Source organism: Micrasema longulum, unplaced genomic scaffold (genome assembly GCF_059751315.1).
Source record: "Micrasema longulum isolate JH-2025_06_02 unplaced genomic scaffold, ASM5975131v1 h1tg000928l, whole genome shotgun sequence".
NCBI classification, from domain to species: Eukaryota; Metazoa; Arthropoda; class Insecta; order Trichoptera; family Brachycentridae; genus Micrasema; species Micrasema longulum.
Genome location: NW_028278119.1, coordinates 34276 through 60253, shown reverse-complemented (window position 1 = coordinate 60253; position 25978 = coordinate 34276). Strand labels below are relative to the sequence as shown.

Genomic DNA, 25978 nt, shown 5'->3' with positions numbered 1-25978 from the left:
AAGCATTTTCTTATTTTAAATCAAATCCAAAGCAATGTAGGTAAGACTGTTTTATAATGGATATAATGAATAAATACTAAAATCAGATTTTAATGTAAACCCAAACAACAATAATTATCAAAGAAAAGCCTAATTTTGTGTGATATAATTCTGTTGATTTTATGAATGTTATGAATGTTTTTGATTTAAATGCCAAAAGTTACATCCAATATCCACGGGTGTCGGCTCACACATGGCAGCCTAAAATCCCGACAAAGGTGCCACGCCACATATACAGTAGGGCCTTGACAATCCGGATAGGTAAAAAACAGGACCTTGGCGGATGGATTACTTTAATACTTTAATGGTAATAAAACAAATGTTTAACTTTAGAAATATATTTAATTGTCAAAAGACAACCTTGACAATATTAAATAAGGCTAAAAAACAGAAGTTTAAGTAGTTATCTGTAATACTCTTCAGCTTATATTTTTCTAACTTCATTTCAAAAGGGCGGTATCTTAGTCGATGAAGAAATATAGGTTTTTGGCTATCAAATTCCTTATCTTCAGCCCATTTCAAAGCGGTCATAAATGCTCCCACTGCTTCTGAAGGTGAAACTTTTTTGCCCCATCCGTCCGGATTATGGCGATCACCGGATAAGCTGGAGCCCGGATTAGTACACTGTACTACATACATACACTGTACTACACACATACACTGTACTACATACATACACTGTACTACACACATACACTGTACTACATACATACACTGTACTACATACATACACTGTACTACATACATACACTGTATACATATCTCGGTTTCAGCTAAAGTGGCGCATCGGTTACATACCTTTTTTTTTACTGTCGATATAATTAAATGAAATAAAATAAGTAAATTAAAATGTTTTTTAATAAGTATTTTTTTTTATTATTTTTTTAAAAAACTAACAAAAGTAATTAATCAAATAAAAAAATATTACATAATAAAATAATTGAATTGCAGCGTAAATAGCAACGCATTTTTTCGTGCATTATATTGATTCATATAATTTATGAAGTCACAAAAAATCACCTTAAACAAAGTGATTTTGATTAATCTCCGATGCGGAAACTGCGATTCTAGAATAATATTAGAAACATTCATGATTTGATTATGTTCAATAGCTTGTTTGAGAAATATCTTCATAATTTTCCATTTGTTGAAAGTTTCTTGACTCAATGTAATGTCAAAGTAAATTAGGATTAAAATATTTTATAAACTGACATGTTTGATGATATGGAATGCAAAATAACAATAAAAATATATTATTCCGAGTGTTTTGAAACTTAACAGATATCCTAACATTGTTATAAATTTATTGAACATAATAAATTGTAACATATCCTGTTTAAAAAATTAACTATGAATCTATTTTTTGTAAAATCACGAGTGATTTAATTAATATAAGTACTGACCAATTTTCAAACATGACTATTCCTTTATCAAGATGTAAAAACAAAATAAACCAAATATCTTTGGTTTTAGTAAAGCTATACACATGTTAACAGCGCTGGATCTGACAGGATCTAGCGTCTCGTTACTCAGTAAAAAGGGATGGGAATATACACATTTGTAAATTAATACGACCATATTATTTCCCTCTCCCTTGTAAGCGAGTGTCTGGTTCTTCGTGCCAACCTACCTTTTGTCAAATAAGTACCCGGAAATTCTCATTTTAAATTTTCCCTCTGAGAATATTTAAAAAAAAAATTTTTCCCAGGTTGGCACAACTGTCAGCCACTATTCTGTGAATTTTTATTGCTATGTGTCATTTAGTTTGGTTACGGCGTCATTAGGAACAAGTCAACCTTTTGTGTGCGTTGCGATTTTTACTATGGATAAAAATATCGAACAAAGAGTTTGTGTGAAATTTTGTGTTTCAAACGAAATTTCTTGTGCCAAAACGTTGGAAATGTTGAAAAAAACATTTAGTGATTCAACCATGTCGAAAACTCAAGTTTACGATTGGTATAAATCGTTCAAAGAGGGGCGAGAAGAAGTGAACGATTTGCCACGTTCAGGACGGCCTTCGACCTCTTCAACTGAAGAAAACGTCGACAAAATAAAGGAAATGGTGCTCAAAAATCGTCATTATAGTTTGCGAGAGATAGCCCAAGAAATGAACATGTCTCATGAGACCGCTCGTCATATTTTGGTTGATGTTTTGGGTATGCGGAAAGTCGCAGCGCGATTGGTGCCAAAAGATCTGAATTTTCTTCAAAAAGTGAATCGCAGTAAGGTGGCTGAAGACATGCTTAAACGCGTAAATTCCGATCCAACGTTCATCAAACGCATCATAACTGGTGACGAGACATGGGTTTTCGAGTACGACATGCAAACAAGTCAACAATCATCAGAATGGCGCACCAAAAATGAGCCGAAACCGAAAAAACCGCGCCGAAGCAAATCGAAAATCAAGGTGATGCTGACCGTTTTCTTCGATATTCGTGGTGTTGTTCATTCGGAATTTTTACCGGAGGGCCAAACCGTCAATAAAGAATATTATCTTGGCGTTACGAGGCGTTTGAGAGAGAATGTTCGTCGCAAAAGACCAGATTTGTGGCGGAACAACAGTTGGATTTTGCACCACGATAATGCACCAGCGCACAAAGCGATCATTGTGAACGAGTTTTTGAACAAAAATTCAACAAATATCATCGAACAACCACCGTACTCTCCAGATATGGCCCCGTGTGACTTTTTCCTGTTTCCAAAACTCAAATTACCACTTCGTGGAACCCGTTTTGAGAGCATTGAAGACATCAAAACTAATTCGCAACGAGAACTGAAGGCCATCCCGGAATATAGCTTTAAAAAGTGTTTCGATGATTGGATTGTTCGTTGGAAGAAGTGTATTGCCTCAGAAGGGGCCTATTTTGAAGGGGATATAAAAAATTTAGATGATTGATAAGTTGTTTGTGTTTTATTTCAAATTTCCGGGTACTTATTTGACAGTGTAGTAAACCTATGATAGGTCCGGCTCTGCATGTTAAGTACCGAATACATCCGTTAACATGACTGTGTTTAGTGTTAAAGTCCAGACCAGAAATGCTCAAAAGGAAAAAGGGTTTGGTATTGGATCGAAGAGCATTATAATCGTTAAAACATTTTTAGTAAGTGGCTGTTATTTGAATCTTTAATTTGATTATTTGTAGGAAGATAAAAATGATGTTGCTAAATGTGTCGGCATATCATCCACAGAATTAAAAATGCTGTAAGGAATCAATAATTATTTGGGAGAACGGAAATAAGGTTTATAAAATGATCATATTTTTTGTTTTCGTTACACATAAAACAATAACGACCAATTTTCATTGTGCAATATTTGTACAGCCATGCATAAAGAGCTCGCAACCCGCCTAGGAATTGCTGGAGCAACTTTTAACATGATGCGTGTTGTCTGGAACTCTAGTCTATACTTGGTCAAAACGAAATGCCGATTATTCAACTCTTGTATAATGCCAGTTCTCCTATATGGGTGCGAATCTTGGCACCTTACCAAAGCTCAAAACACCAAACTTCCGAGTTTTGAGAGTAAGCGATTGAGAAGAATATTAGGTACGAGGTGGTTGGATTTTATAACTAACATTGAAGTCCGAGAACAGACGCAGCAGCCTCCTATACGAGCGTCTTGAGGATGCGGCGGTGGTTCTGGCTTGGACATGTGCTGCGCATGCCTCAGGAGAACTTAAACCCAAGTTGCCTCTTCTTTAAACCTGCGGGATCACGCCGTCCTGGAAGGCCGTCGATGATGATCTTAAGACTTTATTCGGCGGAATTAAGGGGCGCTGGATTGAGATGGGAAGAAGCGAGAGTGCTGGCTGGCGATAGGGTCTCCCGGAGGCAACTGGTGATGTCCACATGCTCCACTTAGGAGTGGATGTGGAAAAAGAAGAAGAAAAATTTGATATTAACACGTTTGCAAACACTTTTTTCTCGTAGGATTTTTTTCTCGTATGGATTGGATCATAGTTGATGGTTTAAAGTAAATCTTCTTTGACTAACATACTGAGACACTTTTGTTGCTGCCTGTTTTTTATAGGGCCACAACATCTCCCAACAGGCTATAGCCGCGATAACAGCGAACGTTTTAAAAAATCAACAAAAAAAAAAGGATTTTTTCTCATTTAAAAATATTACTGCTTGTCCCTTATAACACTTTAACATTATCCCAACAATATGAATTATGATTGGATGATTTTTACACAAAATAAATACATGGTTAAATTATTTAACGCTTTTAATATTAATTTCAATCTCCCCTTTCATTTGAATTTCAAGATTACCAAACCTTGGCGGTTAAACAACTATCAATACAGATATACGAACAGTACGCATTGTCCTCCGCTAGTGTTGAGATCATTCAGGGTGGGCTTAAAGCATGATGGACAGCCAGCCTAGTATGAGACAGGTGCCTCCGATAGGGGCGAACTTCTGGGGAGTTTTCTGGCCGGTGAAGGCGTGATAGTAGCACGCCCCACAGAAAAGTACTGTGCCCAGAGTCAGGAGCGATCCACTCTGATGAGAAAAAATAATATTGATTAGAAAATAATTTATTTATTTGGCATTTCTGCCATTCACATTTAATGTTATTAATGAGTGTTTATGAAACATTAAGGTAATAGGAGGAGAAGAAATATGTATAATTATAGTCCTTAAAATATAGCTTGATTAGAATGACAGTTGTCAGCAAAGGTGACGACATAACTTTGTAGTAACGTGATTTATATTGACACACGAAAAATTTTTTTTTTATACAATGCTTGACATATAAATCAACATAAATGTATAAAATCAGCTTTAAAACTAAAATAAACTTAATTATTAACGACGTTCTTACAAGGTTACATCATTTTGCAAAAATGTTAGAGATGGGACAAATTGATCAATCTACATTAATCGAATAAAAAAATAAATCATGTTGTTTATGAAAAAAGTATAAATGTCTTTTTTTTGGTGAATAATTGTCTTAAACACACTATAATAGGCTTGTTTTTGCATTTTTATATCAATTTTCGGAAACAGAGTTTCATGTTTGCATGAAAAAACTGATGAAATCGATTTGGTCGGTACATGATCAGTGATCAGTAAAATCATGGAGGTTTACTGAGATTGAAAGCCCTAGTTCTAACATAGGCTGAATGGAAAATGTTGAAATGAAGTACATAATATGTGAAGTGACACTTAAACCAGGTACCAATACGAAGACAGTGAAATAGAGTCATACTAACTATAAAACAAATATTTCACATCGGCCCTGCCAGGAATCGAACCTGAGACCTCAAGAATGGTAGGCAAATGCGTACAACATGTTTATGTGAATGACAGAAATGATTACAACATGTTTATGTGAATGACGGAAATGATATGAATCAATAAATTACCAGCATGGGTCTCCGGGAAAGGGGTACGGCCAGTATGGCTAGGCTGTGAATAAAATGAAACCGGTTGGCGGTTTCATAGATCCTCTTGAGGTCGGCCTTTTGGTCCTCGGGGTAGGTGCGGTGGGCCCCGTAGGCCCCTAGCACTACAGCGGAGGCGCCCAGCAGCCCCCCTACACGCACCCATGGCCCCCCCTCCTTAGCCAGCTGCCACAGGGGCTTCTGCATCACTACCAGGGTCTGTTGGGACGCGTGTTCAGCTTTGGGACGAATAAGACCCTGAAATAATTAATATTACACTTATTTTATTGGCAAACTCTAAACCAATGCAGATATTAATTATTTATTCCTAAGACTCCACTTTCTTAGAGACAAACATATTACCAGATTTGATTAATGTTATTATTGATAATGAGAAAGTTCAGTGCAAGAGAAAATTGGATATAAAAATGATGGATGAAACTCGGATGTAACGAGGAAACATTAGTTGACATTTTAGTTCATGGTTTTCTCCATACAATTATTCACTGTTATAACGAGCTACTTCTCGGACATACCGAACAAAAGTATTGTCAAAAATATTTTGAGTTTGTCCAAATTTTTTAGACAAGGACTGTAGGTAAAATAATTCAATCACACGAATCTCACCCGCATAAATAAAGGTTTCAGCTCTTTAACTTCACAAACATCAACAGATGAAAGAATTGAAGGAATATGGATGTTCAAATATGGGCAGAATGGTGAATGTTACACAGTGTGTAAAGTGGCCACTTAAACCAGCCAATGACATGTCATAAGCCCTGTAGATGCCTAGACTTCCATATTATCTTTTCTGAAATGTTCTTCATCTCTTTTGTAATATGTTAAAAATATCATTTTCGAAATAAGAACTTAAGTAATGAAATCCAAACAGTCGGCTAAGGTAAAAGTTAAGTACTGCAGGGCGTTGGGATCGGATTATGTTTATGATAGCTATGTAAGTGCCTAGGTTACCTAATTGGATGTTTCACCGTCAATATTGAAAAATAAATACACATGGTTTTTAAAAAATCCAATCTTTGTGAACTTAGTAAGTGCCGGTCCGGCACATTGTTACAATTTACAGTTGCTTTTGTAGTTTATGAATGACATGCTTGTTTCGGGGTTTTTTTAAGATTTTTAATGTTCTATGCTTATTTAATACACAATAAACATTACAAGTGGGTGATGTCAAATGAGTTCTAGACCAGATCAGTCAAAACCGAACCCCCGAATTATAAAAATGTCTACTTACAAGAGGAAGAGTCTCTCAATTCGTGAAAAAGTGGCAATTTTCCCTAAAATTTTTTAAAAATTTTCTGTATGAATTATATGTACACATATGTATTTACTTGTGACAATGTGCTAAAGCGATTGTATAAAAAAACCTTTCTCTGGTATAACAAGTAACGCTTATAACGAGCAAATTCAATCGGTCCCATCTTCCTCGTAATAACCAAGTTCGACTGTACTTCTTAAACCTATGTAATAAATAAATGTGTGCATAATATGATAAACAAAAAGAAACCTATGTCCCACGATCATATGCAAAAGAAGTAAAGAGGAAGCTGTCTGATGCTTGTTTACGCCAGCGCCATGAAATGCTAACTTTGAAGCAATGCCTAAAAAGGAAAATTGCAGAAGTACTTGGCGAAATTTCATTCAAGCACAACCCAGTGGATCTCAGACAAAAAATTGTGATTTCTGCGGTTATAAAAAAAGTCGAATGATTAGGTTCAGTTCTCAGTGTAAAATAATTCATGTGTATGGATCACCGAGGATTATTATGTGTAGATTGCTCAGAATAACTATATTGCTAATTTTATTTCAATGAATTAATAATCAATTAACAATTTTGGCGTAAGTATAGCCTGTGAGCTCGCCAATACATGACAGATGACATTAACATAACCATAGAAAAACATAGCAGTTGAGCTCTCAGAAGTAAAGCAACGTGAATGCAGCAATGCTTGAACTACATGTCAATAATATTCTAATAATAAATAATATTATTTCGCCATAATGAACTTTAAAGCACACCTTGGTTTAATTACTAATAGTATTTTATCGGTTAGGTAGGTGTATTTAAAAAAAATGTTGCGTACCTGAAAAAAGCACAAATAATTATGTTTTTGTTAATGATGTCAGTAGCGACACTCAGAGAGTGGCTTTGTGACGTTTTGACATTTTTTATAAGAAATTCATGGCGTAGCCGAAATACTGTTATAAAAACGAGGATGTTTTTGTTGATTGACGTTAGCAGGCGCTACCCAGGGGCGACTTTGTGACGTAAGAAATTATTTAAAAAAAGAGATTTATGGCGTAGCCGAAATATTGTAATTAAAACGAGGATGTTTTTGTTGATTGACGTTAGCAGGCGCTACCCAGGGGCGACTTCATGACGTGATGAAATTATTAATTTAAATATTTTTTTTCATTTTACATAGCGTAGCCGAGATAAGAAATTGCGTGGTGTTTCGAAATTTAACCGTGTAGGTAGCCGCCTACTTACAATATTATTTTTGTATTTGTATAACTCCTGTTTTATAATGTTTATGTATTTATCGCTATAAGAATTAAACTAAAGATAGTTTTTACTTTTAATCGCTATCCGGTTTTTAAATCATGTTTGTAACACTCAGTAATATTTATTTTTTAAGTTTTTAATGTTATTTTTGCATTTTAATTAATATTGTTAATATAAAGCGTATTTTTATTTATTCGAATTTACTAGACTGTTTTTATTACAAAAAATAAAAATGCATATTTCTCTATGTATTTTTCTGTTATAAACAATTTATTAAAATAATACACATCAAATTTCCATTGTCTGTTGATTTTATTTGCAATCTTCTTTTTTTTCGATGGTTAAAACTCTAGGAAATTCAAAGACAATAAAATTTTTACTGTAATATATTGGCGAGCTCACACGCTATACATAGCCCACAATTTTGAATGCAAGATTTTAAATGTGTTATTGTATACCTTAGTCTAAAAAATCTAAAATCATCAATACAATAAGTTCACCTGAGAGGCGAATGTTTAAGAATACTGTAACTCCTAGTCCTAGGTATGTTTATGAATCTAGGGTAAATTAATTTATGTACACAAATTGCTAGTTTTATTTTTGTATATATTTAGTTTTTTTTTCTCGCATCCATTTTGAAACTGAAATGACCTATAATGGAGATAACACATATTTGTTGATATTTGACAAAGTAAAATAAATAACAGCTTAATTTAAAACCCCACAATAGCGTTAGCTTAAAACGCGGTTAATTATTATTGGGAGTGCAATAAACATGCTAAACAAAATATAGGTTATGCGACATCTTTCATGTCAAAATTTTGTGGAAAATCTATGTTTTTTGGAACTGTTAACGATATTCGAGACTAATTAGTTCCTTTGTGTATTTTAAGTCATACATATGATTGCTTACCGTATTTTTTAGCAGTTTTCCCACCTCTGTTGATACGGGATTGTAAAAGAGTATGTAGTTGACAGTATCGCCAAGATTTCCCATTATGATTACGCAACGTTAGAATTAAAAAAACCAGTTACACTCAGTCGTAAGCTACTACGATTTAAAGATGTTCTCAGAAAAGGAAAAATATCCGTAAAATAGCGAAAATCTTATCCGTTATCGGTTGTCAACTGTCATCGAAAAACGATAGCATTGCCGTATGAAAAAAAATCGATAAAATCAAAAAAATTCATATCAAAAAGGGTAGGTACCGCGTAGTTATTATTAGATTTATTTTACTAGTGCAAATATGCAAATTGCAAATGAGTGCGAACAAACCAAAACCACCTCCGATGTAGAATATACTGACGGTTATGTCATTAATATGGTTTTGATAAAATAAGTTAATTTGAACTATAAGCAGCATTGCACTAATTCTAAACAAAAAGTCTCCGCCAGAAATAACAACGAAAGCTCACCGGTTCGTTTTGGGGAGTTGATTGGCTTGAAAAAAAAGCGGTAAACAAATGTGACGCGTATACTAATAAAACTTACAGTAGACCGATAAAAACAGTTCTTGCTTTTTACTGTACTGCGTGTTTTGTTTGCTAAAGTCGATATGATATGACGTGATAACACCTGCATCCCTTGATGGCCATTAAAGAAACGGGGGCACAGTGGTTAGTTTTGTTTTTGATGTCTTGTAGCTCCTACATTATTGGCGCTAGGATTAATATTTTTCAACATAGAACGAGTATAGCTACTTGGCTGTTAAAATTACCGTAATACACGCTTCCACAAGCTACATTTTTGGACTTGTGAGTGCTTAAAAAAAAGGGAAAATTAACCACTGTACCCCATATATGGGGCACTATGGATATTCGCTTGGGGCACTGTGGATAGATGTGGGGCACACTGAATAATATGATTTAAAGATGTAATAAACTGCACAATCCCATAAATTATGTAATGTTTTTATCATTTTTAATGTAAGAAAGAACCTTTTGTTTCACAAAAATCAATGTATGATTAGTTATACATTGATTTTTCAATATGAATAAACATAGCAATCAGTCTTAGATATCAGTATTTAACATCATCACTCTTAACGTAAATATTTTTTTCGGAGGTCAACATTGAATTTGTCCTAAGGTCCCAGTTGGAGGCCTAGCTAACATATGTTTTTTTTAATGTACTCGGGGAAATATCATAACCGGTGGAAGAGCGTGTCCCGAAGCACTGATGATGTAGCATGTCTTCACAAGCGTTCTCTTTTCTGCATTGGTGACTTTGCTAACCTGCTTTTGCCCACAGACCGCTAACACTTTGGCGGGTTTTTGTACAATCATCGTGTTAGTTTCATTCAGGCTGAAAATTCTAGTTCCATTGCCGAACGTTGATTCTCTTTGTTCATTCCAGAGATTATCATTAAAAAAATTGACATTGTGCTTGTTGAATGAAATACCTCTAATCAGGCTGTATCCTTCAGGGACCCTAAAACCTAAAGTTTGATGGCGCTTTTTGAAATGATACAACCAGTTGATTCCCGCAAGTTTTGTTAGGTGCCACTTTCGATATATTATTCTGCACTCCCATTTCATACGTGAGCTGATGAAATTTGATAGTAGTCAGTCCATAAAACATTTGGGAACATGATATAATATAATCCACCAAAGTGTTTTCTTGACTGTCCGTAAATATCTTTCTGTTAGCATAATTCGGTGTGAACCTTTGGATCTCTTCATTCTGGGTTTTATGATAATATCATTAGAGTGTGGTGTACGGTATGTCTCGATCTTTTGCAACTTCATATATTTTTGCCTTGTCGTACCAACTCAATGGCCTCTTTAATTTTGTATTCTCCATGTTGGCCGATATTAGTCTTCCGTTCTCAGTTGAGTACCATGTTGTGAGGCAGGAACCTGAACAAAACAAATAGCCTAGGTGAGAAAAGTACATGTGGGGCACTATGGATAAATTATCCATTCTACCCCCAATTCATTTTAACCACTCTACCCCACAGAGTCCTTTTGTAAACATTCAAACCACTCAATTATCACAGCTTAACAAAATACTATTTAAGATAAAATAGGTTCAAATATGAAATCATTGAGTAAATTAGGTAAAAACCATTCAGAATCAAGTGTGAAAAAAAAATCAACTTACGATTCACCAAGCTAGGCACAACTTGTCCTTCACTCAAGACAGCTTGCCGTTCACTAGCTCAGGAGTCGAAGAATGACTAAAACGTTCGTCCGTACGAACAGAGCATGTGTGTGTGACCAATAGTTTGTGTGTTATTACACATTATTCACTGTACCCCACTAACTACTGTGCCCCCTGTTCCCCTACCTTTTTTTAAGGAACGACTTTTTAGCTAGGATTTGTATGGAGTGTTGTCTCTAAATATTATATCTCAATGGTTCCGGCAAGTTTTTTTTTTATCAAATAGTATTTTTACTGTATGTTTCTTAGTTAATGATGTAAAAATGTATATGCAAATTATATGTACATATATTATGTAAAAACAAAATAAAAGATATAAAAAACATTTTATTTAGTGTTTAATAGTATCACAATTTTCACTATAAACTAAAGACGATAATGATCAAGTTAAATACTCAGTAGGTCCGCTAAATTCTATTTCCAAAATGATTTCATAAGCACAATAATAACATAAAACTTAATAAATTTTACAATAAAGATTGAGAAGATTTTTGAAAATATGTTTTCAAGTTTTGCCTAGTATGTAGGTGAAATATAATGATATATCAATCTGGATTTAAAATTGTATAAATAATAAAAATATGACACATGATTAAATTAGTAAAATTTTCACGGCCGTTCAGATGCAAATTAAGTTTTCTGATTTATTGTACCGTATGACGTTCGCACAGTTTTTCCATGTTCTGATTTAATTGCAGATTACATCACCAGAGCTGATGACGATGAACATCAACTTTCCTAAATGTCGGTAAAGAGTGCGAATGTCACTCAGAAAAACTCAATTTGGAATATGATACTTATTTTTTAATTTGTAATTGTTTCAGAACTGTGATCACTAATTATTAGCACATTAATCAAAATTCAGTTCTCTTGAAATTCTTTTGATTTCATTGCTCAGAGTTTTGTCAAAAATTTCACAAATATAATGTTGCCACCCTGCGCAGTCAAAGCCGAGGTAGGAGTAGGTTCTGATGGTTGGGTTGTAGGCTAGTTTTAGGCAGCGTCCATCGCCCTTGATGTTGGTAGGATTTATTATGTTGGGTGTCAATGTGGCGTTGTTGATGACCTGCTGTTCCAGTTTGTCACCACTGGCCACCGGCCGGGCTGAGTTTGACCAAATCCAAAGAAGACCTGGATTGAGGCCACCTGTCCAGAAGTCTTTACCTTGAAAGCGGAAATGTACTCATTAAGTTTTCGGCTGTAGCTTGCCAGACAAAATCTGTCAAACAAAAGGCGCACGCATATGAAGGAAAATAGCTCATTTACAAACCAGAAAAGCTACCCGAAGGAGCTCTTTGTAATCCAAAGCTTGAAATTTAAACTTATTATAGAAGTTCGTTGAAAGCAACCCCCACACACCCATCTTGTGGCATCTTTTCAAATCCTTACATTGCAAAAGTTAATTTCTAGCTTTAAGAGGAAATGCTGTGGCAGAGAAATTTGATGAATAGGGTATTTGAACACAGTTTTTCTGTTCCTCTCTTGCAGATGCCTCCCTGATATTGTGCAATAAAACCACTGCACCTTGAACTGATTATGCCTAGCTGAAGTCGACAAAATTGAGGTTTCATTGATCCATTCTCCGCACCCCAAAACTGAACCAATACTATTGTTTTTTAAGAAAGAATATCAGAATGAAATTTTCTGTGTATGTACCTTTTCCGTTTTCCAAAATTATTTATCATATTTGTTTACCGTACATCCGAAGATGGCAGATAAAACTGGCAGAAAAAACAGTTTTTGGATGGTCCTAGCTTCCATAAGAAACAATTTATCAAAAAAGCAAAACAGTAGAGACACGACAATGGTAAATATGTGTAGGCGGTTATAATATGAGTGAGTGCAAAATTGGAGAAAATATGGGAATACGTTTGTACAATGAAAAGTTAGACCATGTTTCCTCTTAATGAACGATCAAACCAGAAGTACAAGTATGTACTTTATTGGATTGGTTAGGTTTTTAATGATTGAGCAAGATTAATTTGCTGAAATGATAACTGAAATTAATTTTGGAAGCCAACAGATATTTTCCAACGAAAGGACTTATAAAAGCAGTAGATATGATAGAAGCGAACAGCTCCATTTGAAGAGGAAAGGGTTAAGTGCACAAAATGTGTTTAAGATTTAATTAAGATGTCTGCAGCACAGCAGTGATCAGGTATAACATATTGAAACTTTTGACACAGACAAATCAAAGGGAGAAGAGAAAAAGGTTTCAGAAGCGATTGCCAAGTATTAAGAAGAGCATTTTAAGACAATTTTGTGAATGTTATAGCTGAACCACTTTAAATTAGCGATCTATTGAGCACATTAGTCTATAAATTAGCCACATGATAGTAACATTGTCTAAAAGCTTTCCTTGATGCTTATGGATCTCGATGGGAATATTCCCCTTTAGCAGTGCTATTTTGAATGCTTTTGTTAGAGTAGAAATAGCACTGCTAGCACATAATTAGTACGTACATTACAGTAGCAACTATCAACTTGTTTTTTACCCTCGCGAGAGCGTTCAGAAACCAGCCTAGGGATGGTAAAGTCAGTGAGAAACCATTAAATGCTAGCACCCTCAATGGATCACCAATTTGAATGGTCAAGCCCTTAGTTTTCTATTATGATATAATGATATTAACCTTATGGTTAAATTATTTGTAGACTATATAGTGTACGAGTATCTCACCTCTTAGTGGGGCATTGGCCTGAATATACGTGACCACATCCTGGTTCTCCTCTATAGTTTCCATTTCAGCTAGTGTAGCCCCCATGGCCTTGCAGGCATCACTGGCAGACTTCCAGTTCAGCGTCCGACTGATCCCAAAGTGGTAGCAGTTGGAGCCTACGCGAGTGAAATCTTTCATGCACGGATCTGGAAAATGATTTGAAAAGAAAATTACTCATTATTGGTATATTTATGATTTATATTAAATGTACAGTTTCGGTTTCAGTGGTGAAGAACAGCGTTTATTTTGGTATTAGGAATTGTAGAGAAACAGCCGGAGACATGGATAAGAGAAGTATCAGTAATGGATTGCAGCAAATATGATAATTAGAAGCTACTAAAAGTGAACTTACATTTATTGATAAATACACGATATTTTAAACACCTACCTTGTAATTACTTATATTATGTGATAAATCTAACCTAACGTAACATTATTGTAAAAAAGTGAATTGAACAAGAATGTTGCGTCTCATAAAACGAAACAATACGGACCAAAATGGACACCAAGTCGGAACAATAGGCATCATCTCTCCAGAATCCCCTTCCAGGAATTATCAAGCAGCCAGTGGGCCATATGGCGGTGGTATCTACCTACTATCTACAAAAGCTACTTTTTGACATCTATCTTTATTTTGCTAACCATAATGTTGAACAGTGCTTTATTCATTTAGTTTTTTTTTAATGCTTACTTCTTGGCAGGAACACTAAACAAATTTACTACTTTGTTGTATGTTTACGTTTATTTTTTAAAATTTATTGATATCATTTTAAGTTGCTAGAATTCCACTCGTCCATGCGCTTTGAAGCTGCACGACGATTGGTTATCTAGCTTCCATATGTAAATGTTATCAACTAACAATTAACATCTTAACAATTTTACATTGAAAAATATCATCGGTTAATAGGTTTCCTCATTAAGGTTTTAAAAAAAAAGTCCACTTCTACACATTGTCACATACATATAATACTCACACACCCATACACATACACATACAGCCTCACCCACCCTAACATGTACAATAATAACACTGATACATTAAAACAAGTACTAAGCATAAATATTATTATGATATAATTAAAGTTATCCTCATAATGTAATTGAGACACATTTTAAATATAAATTTCTAGCGACATATTGAAACTATTGTATAAATTCTATTATGTGTTTTGTTTTTATGAGAAAAATAAAAATAAAATAAACTATAATATACCTAAATTTTGTAAATGGGGTCTAGAATTCCAACTGTAGCTGCAAGATGTACTTACTCCGTTTTATTATTATTATTGACATTTGTTTAAATTTAATTAATACACAAAATTTCTTGGTCAATTTTTAAAATGTGTTAATGGGGCCAAGATTTCTTACCGTCCATGCGCTCTGTAGCTGCAAGACGTTATATCAAGCTCCTATCTGTTATAATTTAAATTGATCTTTCTTGAAAATGAGGAACTAAAATCCCAACCGTCCATGGGCTCGGTAGCTGCAAGATTATTTAAATTATCCAATTACAAAAAAAAATACTGAACTCACCTGGTTTTTTGTTGTTGCCAGCCATAATGTAATGAATTAATTCTTCAGCTTTCCTTAGCCTTTTTTCCATATAGTCTACTCTATAGACCAACTTCTCTATTGCTCCGAGCAGGTACAAGTCTGTTTCTGACACCTCTTTCCTAGATGGACTGGAAGCTATGTTCATTCCATTGGCGGAGATAGCGGCCTGGTTGCCGGGCTTCTGCTTGGGGTAGTTGGTGTACTGGGCGCTCTGCGCAGGGCGACCGTTGTTGACTATCTTGCCAGGGGGCGCAGGGGGAGGAGTGTACTCCTGAGACCAGGTGTTCGAGGCCTGAGGAACGGAGTCCACGCGGTTGGAAATATAGTAGCCATTTGTGTTTGGGACTTGTAAGATTCTTTCTTGCCTGTAATAAATAATAAATCTTAGGATGGGCTGCGTTCAACAAATAATCAAATAAATCTGGAAGCATCCCAATATATCTGAAGAAAAAAGTGTTCGACATATTCATAAGCCACGTGCTCACCTGTGGGTTTGAAACGTCAACCATTGCCAAAATAATTTTACGCAAGCTTAAGGTGATGCAAAAAGCGATGGACAAAAGAATGTTGAGCATCTAGAAATCTCTTGTCTTTGAACATCTATTGGTATCTAGCTCTATGGATGAAGAACACAGTTTTACGTGTAACATAGACAAAAACCCTGGACGAGTGTTTTCTCTACTCTCGGATAAAAATCATGAAAAAAGAAATCGAGTGGAGATAAGTTTGCCTCATAGTTTAGCGGTTCGCGGATTCGCCTATTTGTCTATTCGTCTATTCGTCTATGAAATATGTGCTTATAGCGACCATTCCAGAGCTGTGGGCTGTGCGACAGCATGACCGCATTATCAGCTGTGATGGACACATTGTTGATCCATATCAAGAGTTTCATGTAACATATCTATGGGTGGGGGAACTATCACATCAGTCAATATGCCTTACTTTTGAGGAGACAGTTTTTTGTGTCTCAAATATTGCGGGAATCAAATCCAACATTGAAAAAATGTCATTCTTTCTCAATAATTACAGGAATCGGATGATTCTAATAATCGGGAATACACAGTCATGTGATAAATCTTCAATGTTACGTCGTTTAAGGCATAAAGTTTTTGTAATACAGTACCTACATTGATAATATTTCCCTCAATACCATTATTTGACTAGTGTGTTTTGGAACAAGTGTGAACATAGCGGCATACTACAAGATGAGCAACTATAAATTTTTTTAAAGTTGACTTATGTGATTGTCCTCCACCCATAGATATATTACCTGCCTGCACTAGCAGTGACATACCTGTCGGAGTGTCCTACTGTCCAGTCCTCGAGCAGACCACTCCAGAGGCCAGAAGTGACTGCATCATCAGGTGAGATTGACACATTGTTGCTCTGGTGACCAGTAATGGCGGGGTAGTTCCATATCAAGAGACTAAGGTAGCGTATGAAAGTGTTTTTCGATACCATTCTAAAAAAAGATAAAATAGCATTATTATCATTGAGATCTCCACTAGGATTTTTTTTCAACCATTCAATATTTCTTATTTTTGCAAATTTGCTTTTAGTCACAAAAATATTTGGAAAAATTGTTATTTTAAAAAAAGGGTTCTATTTATTTCAAGAATATACCATATATAATATATATATTTACCTATCCACCTATCCTATACAGGTAAACGTCGTTTTGCGCCGGTTCGATTTACGCCGATTTACAATTACGCCACACGACAGTAGGCGCCGCGATTCTAATAGCAGACACACTTTTACCCGTTTTTTTTATTCTATTGCCGTGTACTCGAGCAGCCTATTGCGTGTGCGAAATTGTCTCCAAGTTAATTTTCGTTTGGTTTTTAAGAAAAATAAAAAGGTATGATTATATTTATATTTTATTATTATTAAAATTAAAAGACTAATAAAATATTTGTAGTTTATGCTATGATTCTGCAAGAAAGAAAATAACAATCAAAGCAAATCAAATTGGATGCTTTTTTCAAAAAAGTTTGAGAATTTGATTGAGTACCGACGAACTGGTGAGTTAATATTTATTATTAAAAAATCATTATTCATTTTAAGAAATTATTATTTATTTTGTAAACAAATCTAAACTGTATTTATAAGTAATACATAGATAATTTATTTTGAATATACAGTGTGTTCTTTAAACCCTGTAACATCCGAAACCACGATGATCAGTATGGACAAGAAGACATATTGGCATATTAAAAAAAATATTTGGAACAATGAATTTAAAAAAAAAAGAAAAATAAAAAAAACAAATGATTGCTTACTTCTGCAGGGGAGAAGTGAGGGGAGCGTGGCCATACCTTGTCGGCGTTTCAGACTCCCCCCTCCCCCCTCGTTTCTCCCCTGCAGAAGTAAGCAACCATTTTTTTTAAATATTTTTTTTTTTAAAATTATTCGTTACAAAAAATTATTTTAATGTGCCAATATGTTTTCTTGCTCATACTGATCATCGTGGTTTCGGATGGGACAGGGTTTAATGAACATCCTTGTACAAAGGATATGTATTAAATAAACATGTTAGATTGTTCTTAGAATTTTGACACGGAACCTATCCTTATATCTTTCATTATATTTGTGTTCATTTTAGGCTGATTTTTTTTACGCCGGTGTCTCTCGGAACCGAAGACCGGCGTAAAACGACGTTTACTTGTACTGATAATGATTATGCATTACTGGCGTGAAAAACTATCACCTTTCTTTTTTTTAATTTTCGAAGTAAAAACGGTCTATGAAATACTGTACAGTTTTAAAAAAATGCTACCTGTGTGAAAAACTAGGGAAATATCACGTTTTTTTTTTACATTTTCGAAGTAAAAAGGGTCTATGAAATACTGTACAGTTTAAAAAAAATGCTACCTGTGTAAAAAACTAGGGAAATATCATCTTTTTTTTTTTAATTTTCGAAGTAAAAACGGTCTATGAAATACTGTACAGTTTAAAAAAAATGCTACCTGTGTGAAAAACTAGGGAAATATCACCTTTTTTTTACATTTTCGAAGTAAAAAGGGTCTATGAAATACTGTACAGTTTAAAAAAATGCTACCTGTGGGAAAAACTAGGGAAATATCACTTTTTTTTTCACATTTTCGAAGTAAAAAGGGTCTATGAAATACTGTACAGTTTAAAAAAATGCTACCTGTGTGAAAAACTAGGGAAATATCACCTTTTTTTTTACATTTTCGAAGTAAAAAGGGTCTATGAAATACCGTACAGTTTAACAAAATGCTACCTACTACTACCTCACCTACCACCTCACACATTAGTAGCATAAAAAATGTTTTTCAATTTGTAATTTTAAATTCCCGCAAAAACAGTCATTGCATTAGCCACGCCCCTAAATACGTCACGATTCATGTTGATTTCAATTTTGTACCAAACCATTAACATTTTTATAGAACATCGACACGAATCTTGACGTCATGTTTCGTTTTTCTAGTGATATATTTTCTTTTTTAAACCATTTTTTCACAGTATTTATATTGATTTTGAAAATACAATTAATTATTCTAAATTCATATTTAAATTTATTTCAACAGAGAGGGAAAACGTTTTTGAGAAGGGAATATGGAAGTCTAGGCATTTACAGGGATTATGACCTGTCATTGGCTGGTTTAAGCGGCCAGTTTACACACTGTGAAACATTCACCATTCTGCCCATGTTTGAGCATCCCCATTTCCTCAACTCTTCCATCTGTTGACTTTTGCGGAGTAAAAGAGCTGAAACTTTTATCACGTGGGTGAGATTCATCCGGCTGAACCAAATCACCCACTAGACAACGCCTGAAAACAATTTTCCAATTTTCATACTTCTTCTTTTACCAGGTAGTAATTCAACGATGTTTGAGTATGTCCAAATGCTTGCAGACTGGCTGGATTTTCTCCCTGTAATAAATATTTCAATAAATTTAAATATGAACAACTTCCTAGGGTCCTTCCTATCCAGCCAGTCTGCAAGCATTCAAAATCCATTTCATATATTTTTATTTATTTATTTATTTATTAACGGACATTGTCCATGTATACAATTTATAAGGTTTAAATATTACAATAAAAGAATAGTTTAAAACATTTAAAGAAAAAAGAAAGAAGCATTGACAAACATAAGGGACATCGAGACAAGATCTGGACTATTTATGTAGTGCTCGTTTAAATTGTTGTAAACTTAAACCAAAAAAGTCCAGATCCTGTCTTGAGTTAACAATACGACAAAGGCGGGTCATTGGAGAATTTAGGCCATAGTTTGTTATATGCTGATCGATGAACAGTACTTCATTGTTTCTCAATCTACGAGTCGGGATATTGAATTTTACTTGTCCCAGTAATGATGGAACATCGATTATACCATTTAGTATGCCGAACATATATATGGAGTCAATATTAGTTCTACGTTTTTGTAGACTAGAAATATTTAACATTGACTCTATTTCAGCATAAGAATAATTATCTCTCTCTAGTCCAAGCATCCACGCTATTTTTCGAAGCAAGCGATGTTGGACTGATTCAATGTGATTAATGCGATTGACATAGAATGGAGACCAGACCACTAGACCTACCACCACTTTATTGGTATTCGTAGTACGTGATATTTCCCAAGTGCAAAATACAAATTTGTTTTGTTTGCGGTAGGTACTCATTTTTCGTGAATGATTTAAAAAAATAATGTTAATTGAAAACCCGCGCTGTTTTACATTATAATTAGGTGCGTACTGAAAAAATACACTTAAAAAGCATTTAAAACAACACCCCTGAAAATTAACTGAATTTGATGTTTTGAGAGGGCAAGGCAAAACCGGACAAAAATAAAGTCTAGGAAAACCATGTTATTGTATCCACATACCATAAATATTAAGATCATGCTAAGAACTTCAGCCTTACGGGTAATTGGATACCAGAATTTTTTCTTGAAAACTTACGAAAAAAATATTAAAAAATATTTTAGTAAAAACTAGCTACTTTGATCGACGTCACTTTATACGAATCAACTGATGATAAGAGAGTCGTGGGAAATTTCCGGTGTCTTACCGCCAACGGACCAATCAGCAAAACTGACCGAGAAGAAGTGGACGAGAATTTGAAAAACGTCACACGCGTATTCCTTTCAGAAATACATAACTTTAAAAAATCATAGCGCTGATAATACGATACATATAAATAAAAATAAAATATTTTTTGAAATCCGCTGAATTTTTGTTTTTTCATTATTTTTTTCATAGAAATATTTGCGTTTTTATGATTTACCCAAATATTTAATTTTTGAGGGCCATTTGTAACGATTTGTAAATAATCACTATTAGAACATTTTGATCAAGTTGGGGTAGAGTGGGATTCGAACCACGGACTCTTGAGCCGTGAGTCCGCGACACTAGCCACGGGATCACAACCCGATATTGGTTTAAATATGGTTCAATCAGCGTTGCCAACCCTACCGACTTTTCGGTAGATCTACCGAGTTTGTGAGAGATCTGCAGATCGTTTTTGCCACATAGTAAAATTCCAGTATATAAACGGTTTTATTTTTTTGATTTTGGACAACTAACTGTTGCTGGGTTCAATACACATTGTACATTTGACAAATTAACTTATGAATGTTTTATTCGTTTTTTCTATTTTTTTCAGTGAATGAACCAACCAGGATCTCATAATATTACAACATAAACAATGTCCGTTTGTATTGTGACGTTATTACCTACACGATATATCTTCGCCATACGTCATTGCTTCGAGGAATCACTTTCTCCCGCCTTCAACAATAATGTTTGTAAAAGAACACGCCGCCATTACGAAACGCGGGATTCCCTTAGCTAGACCGTAGGCAGGCATGTAGTTTTTAGTTTTAATTATGCCGGTGTGATTTTATGTGGGTTGAACAATCGTAAATGTGTAATAACTAATTGCATTTGAAATATGTGGTAATATTTACAAGCCGGAACTTAAAACTTGTCGAACAATTTTGTCTCACATATTTATTCTTTCAATGTTCGTCCGTAGCTCAATCACAAATATCTATCGACGTGCTTAAAAACATGCTAAGCATTTGAGCGATCACACTGAACATGTTTAAGTTATTGCAGTTATAAGTCAACGAGTGTGAATTCTCTACGTCAACGCTCGTGTCAGTTTGTTTTTTGTTTTCCTCGTAAATAAATACAGTTCGTTGGCGAAAAATCGGCGTTTACTATAAAAAAATAATACAATATATTGCATTTGCAAAATATTACGGAGTATCTAGCTCGTAAAGTGAAAATTAAATTACAATTACTATGGCGACTGCTTTTCTTGATATTTGGCTTGCCAACCGCCGCGCCGGCTAAATGCAATAAATAGCGTGATAAATCAATAAAAATAGCAGTTTTGGAATATTTTCCATATGTACACCGGTGAAATTCAAATATGTGATTGCGCAGCAGGATTATACGTCGCGAAACGTAAATATTTTGACATTTAATATTAGGTGTTCACGAATGTTGCATTGTGATTGCGAATACGATAAACAACCATGGTGAGAAATTATTACCACGTCGCGTATTAGCACGTCGATTGTTATTTGTGATTGAGCTACTTAATCACAAAGCCGATAGATTGCCAAATCGGAAATTTAGAGATTTTTTAGTTGAAAGCAGAAGTTATGCTTAGGTCTTTTTAGTACGAATCTAAAATAGTATTTAATAATGATGAAATAAAAATGATCGATTAATAAAATGATATTTTATAGATTAAATGAACACAGTCAAAAGTTGTATTTACTCCAAATTAGGTATGAACGTACACATTATTATTTTTGTGTTTCTGTTTAAGTACATAAAATTATTGTGCGGACAGAGAATTTTGATAAATAAGTATTCGAACATTGTTTTCCTGTCACTGTCTTGCAGATGCCTCCCCGATACTGTGCGATAAAGACAAATGCATGCCAGACCTTTTGTTAGAAAAGTAAATCAACGTTTCGCTGTCCCGTTTTCCGCACCATGAAACTGAACCGATGTTGTTATTTTTTTAGACAAAGTATCAGAATAAAATTTTGGAAGCTTTCCGGTTTACTTATCGTCAACCAACCATCGGTCGAACTGACCGAGAAGAAGCGGAAGAGACACACGCGGAGCAATTTCAGAAAAAGAATCATAACGCTGATAAAACGACAAGTACATAAATAAAAAATAAATAAAAAAATAGTACAACAATTAGTATAACTAGTATAACAATATGATTAATTAATAATCAAACTAAATATCATCATCATTCCCCTTCCCCGCCTAATAGTGCATAGGGCACTGCATTGGTACACCAATCGCAGTGTATCATGATATTTTTTGTTACATGAAGGTAAGATGATCAGTCTTACGCTTCAGGTACCAGTCCAGGGAGAATGAAATATTCTGGTGTGAAAACACCCTTTTAAATCAATATTTCATGTCAACCATGTCGGGAATCGAGCCCGAGACCTCTCGCATGATAGGCAAACGCGCTGACCACACCACGGGGCTTACACCACGGGGCCGACATGATTTAGGTATAAACTAACTATGTATACCTAAATTAAATAGATTTTAAAATTTATGTAATACATAATCATCATCATTCCCTTTCCGCACATAATGGTGCATAGGACACTGCATTGGTACACCAATCACAGCGTATCTTCATCATTATGTTTTTGTTACGTGAATGTAAGATGATCAGTCTTACGTATCAGGTGCCAGTCCAGGGACAATGAAATATTCAGGTATAAAAACACTTTTTAAACACGTGATTATATAACCACGCGTTGTGTCCCGGTCCCGTGTTTTCACGTGGTTTACCGGCTGTCTAAAAAAGTGCATTTTCTTGACATCTAGTAACTTTTATTATTTTTTTTTTTCTGCTGTAAACTACGTGGAAACACGGGACCGGGACACAACGCGTGGTTATTATAGTCACGTGATACACGGCTCCGGGATAAAAAGCTCAAAAAAAAGAGTGAGACGCTGTAGGTATATGGGAGAAACATTGCAATGCGCAATGTGGCTCTCCATAAAGGCCGATGTTGGCAAAACTATCATTCAAAAATGACTAGTTAAATTGTTTGAAATAAATATGATAAGTTTGAATTGATTTAACCCAGTATTTTTATAATTATGACACTTTTAAGAAACCCTTCACAAAGCATGAAATTTCACAAAAATGGGCCGGGCACAGGGTAATTTTTATGTGCCGGCCGGTGCTCAAAAGGTTAAATTAATATTTCATTTCAACCATGTCGGGAATCGAACCCGAGACCTCATGCATGGTAAGCTAATGCGTAGTAAAACAATCAATTATCTCTATCCCTAATATATCCATATAAATATCATTTCGCTGGAAAAGTGGAGATGCTTCCATGATGAGATTGTTTATTTTATATTTACACCTGTAGCTCAAACACAAATAACTATCGACGCGCTAATAAGCGACGTGATAACAATTTATCACCATGGTTGTTTATCGTATTCGCGATCACAATGCAACATCCGTGAACACCTAATATTAAATTTCTAAATATTGACGTTTTGCGACGTATAATCCTGCTGCGCAATCACATATTTGAATTTAACCGGTTTAAACATGGAAAATATTCCAAAACTGCTATTTTGATTTATTTATTTATTGTTAATCGTGCTATTTATTGCATTTAGCTGGCGGCGGCGGTTGGCAAGCCAAATGTCCAGAAAAGCGATAAATTAAATTTTCACTTTTTTGTATTAGATACTCCTTACTATTTTGCAAATGCAATATATTGTATTATTTTTAATAGTAAACGCCGATTTTTCGCCAGTGAACTGTATTTATTTACGAGGAAAGCAAAAAACGAACCGACACGAGCGTTGACTTAGAGATTACACACGCGTCGACTTATGAATGCGATACTTAAGCATGTTCATTATTGTTAACTGTGATCGCTCAAATGCTTAGCATGTTTTTAAGCATGTCGATTGTTATTTGTGATTGAGCTACTGGGGCGATATTCCAAATGTAAATACAAGAGATAAAAGTGTTTTCTAAGGCCGCGAGAGCAGGCATGGCCTTGATGGGTAATTCTGAATATTAGAGACTTATAGTTCTTAAAATGTAACATGATTACAATGACAGTTGTCAGAAAAAGTGACGACAAAACTTTGTAGTAACGTCAAAGGAGTTATTTATATTGACACACGAAAAATCATTTGTATCTGGCGTGTCAATTGATTTTTTTAATGCAATGCTTGAAACATAAATTAACATTAATATATAAAATCAGTTTTAAAACTAAAATAAAACTTAAATAAACCTAATTATTAACGACGTTCTTACAAGGTTACATCATTTTGCAAAAACGAACGAGATGGGACAAATTGATCAATGTAGATCGAATAAAAAAAATATTTATTTGATGTTGTTCATGAAAAAAGTATAAATGTCTCATTTTTTGGTGAATAATTGTGTTAAACACACTATAATATGCTTGTTTATGCGTTTTTTATATCAATTTTCGGAAACAGAGTTTCATGATTGCATGAAATACCTAACTGATAAAATCAATTCGATCAGTAATTTCCCATCACTAATGAAATTAGTTTGACAGCTGTCATTCTAATCAAGCTATATTTTAAGGACTATAATATTAAATTTGTGTGTGGTGTAAAATTGCAAAGTGTTCAACGTATTTTATATTTACCTAATTTACACAGTTATTAATATTATTTACCTAAGTATTTATCAACACCCACAGTGAACACGATTGTCGTAATGATTTAACTAATGTTTTTGTATTTATTTCACATATGATAACTAATTGCTGTCTTTTAATTGAAATTTTACAACGTACGATACCGCAATGTTTTGTGTGGACAAATCGATTGAGAGACACACAGTTGCCATACACGGGCAGGCACTTTCACAGTTTTCAAGCAACTAAATTTCTTTTCAATATTTTGCTCTAGAATATCGGAAGAGGCGCGCGTGGCATCCATTTGCAAAACCACTAATATTTTTTACAGAATGCAATTTATTATTGTTTACAACTTACTATGCAGTCTAATTCTGGTCAAGGAGTCGGTCCTAGTTTTTTTTTTCACATTAAAAAACCAACATAGTGTTCCACTTTATTTATTTTTTTATTTTTATTTTCTTTTTTATTTAGGAAACATACATTACAGTTACAAAGTTTAATATTTTACACAATTAGATTTAATTCTAATGGACCAGTGAAGTTTCCATATTATAAAGCAATTATATGTAAGGTTAATTATGAAAGAATAAAAAAGAGAAGGAAAAAGAAAAACATAAATGAAAGTTGTTTAAAAATTAAAATTTAAGTGAAAAAAAGATATTTTAAAGTTTGTAGTTTGTAGTGAATATTAACAAATGGAAATAATATTAAAAATGAAGAAAATTTGTAAGAGTAATTAAAAGTTAAGAATTGAAATAAAGAATGAAAAACATGCTCAGATGTAAAAATAAAATAAAATAGTAATAACATTTTTAAAAAAAGGAAAAACATAAATATACACATATTTATTTTAAGGGATTCAAAGAAACGACGAGAAGAATCTTTAAGTGAAATATAAGACAATAAATTTAG

General features: G+C 34.2%; 2 protein-coding genes and 1 long non-coding RNA gene across 9 annotated transcripts; 1 reads left to right on the top strand and 2 right to left on the bottom strand.

Annotated features, from left to right (window-relative positions):
* Window positions 1–1398: 1398 nt before the first annotated feature.
* On the bottom strand, window positions 1399–9215 carry LOC148278101 (transmembrane protein 256 homolog). 2 transcript variants are annotated; one of them, XM_088231882.1, is made up of 3 exons: window positions 8867–9215; window positions 5412–5687; window positions 1399–4545 (listed from the first exon to the last, which is right to left on the bottom strand). In XM_088231882.1, exons 1-3 carry the CDS (start codon window positions 8948–8950, stop codon window positions 4402–4404), a joined length of 504 nt encoding a protein of 167 aa, XP_088088008.1. In that variant the 5' UTR covers window positions 8951–9215; the 3' UTR covers window positions 1399–4401. The 2 variants fall into 2 exon arrangements, with proteins under 2 accessions (XP_088088008.1, XP_088088009.1); XM_088231883.1 differs by lacking the exon at window positions 8867–9215 and adding an exon at window positions 6682–6719.
* On the top strand, window positions 8348–14142 carry LOC148278100 (uncharacterized). 3 transcript variants are annotated; one of them, XR_015823282.1, is made up of 3 exons: window positions 8348–8496; window positions 12605–12764; window positions 13863–14142. It is a non-coding gene; the product is annotated as an uncharacterized LOC148278100 (long non-coding RNA). The 3 variants fall into 3 exon arrangements; XR_015823281.1 differs by lacking the exon at window positions 13863–14142 and having other exon boundaries at window positions 12605–12779; XR_015823283.1 differs by lacking the exons at window positions 8348–8496; window positions 13863–14142 and adding an exon at window positions 8866–9154 and having other exon boundaries at window positions 12605–12779.
* LOC148278099 (uncharacterized) lies at window positions 11438–25313 on the bottom strand. 4 transcript variants are annotated; one of them, XM_088231879.1, is made up of 6 exons: window positions 25103–25310; window positions 17033–17126; window positions 16682–16849; window positions 15367–15752; window positions 13794–13979; window positions 11438–12280 (listed from the first exon to the last, which is right to left on the bottom strand). In XM_088231879.1, the coding sequence occupies exons 3-6, from the start codon at window positions 16846–16848 to the stop codon at window positions 11967–11969; spliced, it is 1053 nt and encodes a 350-aa protein (XP_088088005.1). In that variant the 5' UTR covers window position 16849; window positions 17033–17126; window positions 25103–25310; the 3' UTR covers window positions 11438–11966. The 4 variants fall into 4 exon arrangements, with proteins under 4 accessions (XP_088088005.1, XP_088088003.1, XP_088088004.1 ...); XM_088231877.1 differs by lacking the exon at window positions 17033–17126 and having other exon boundaries at window positions 25103–25313; XM_088231878.1 differs by lacking the exon at window positions 17033–17126 and having other exon boundaries at window positions 25073–25310.
* Window positions 25314–25978: the final 665 nt, after the last annotated feature.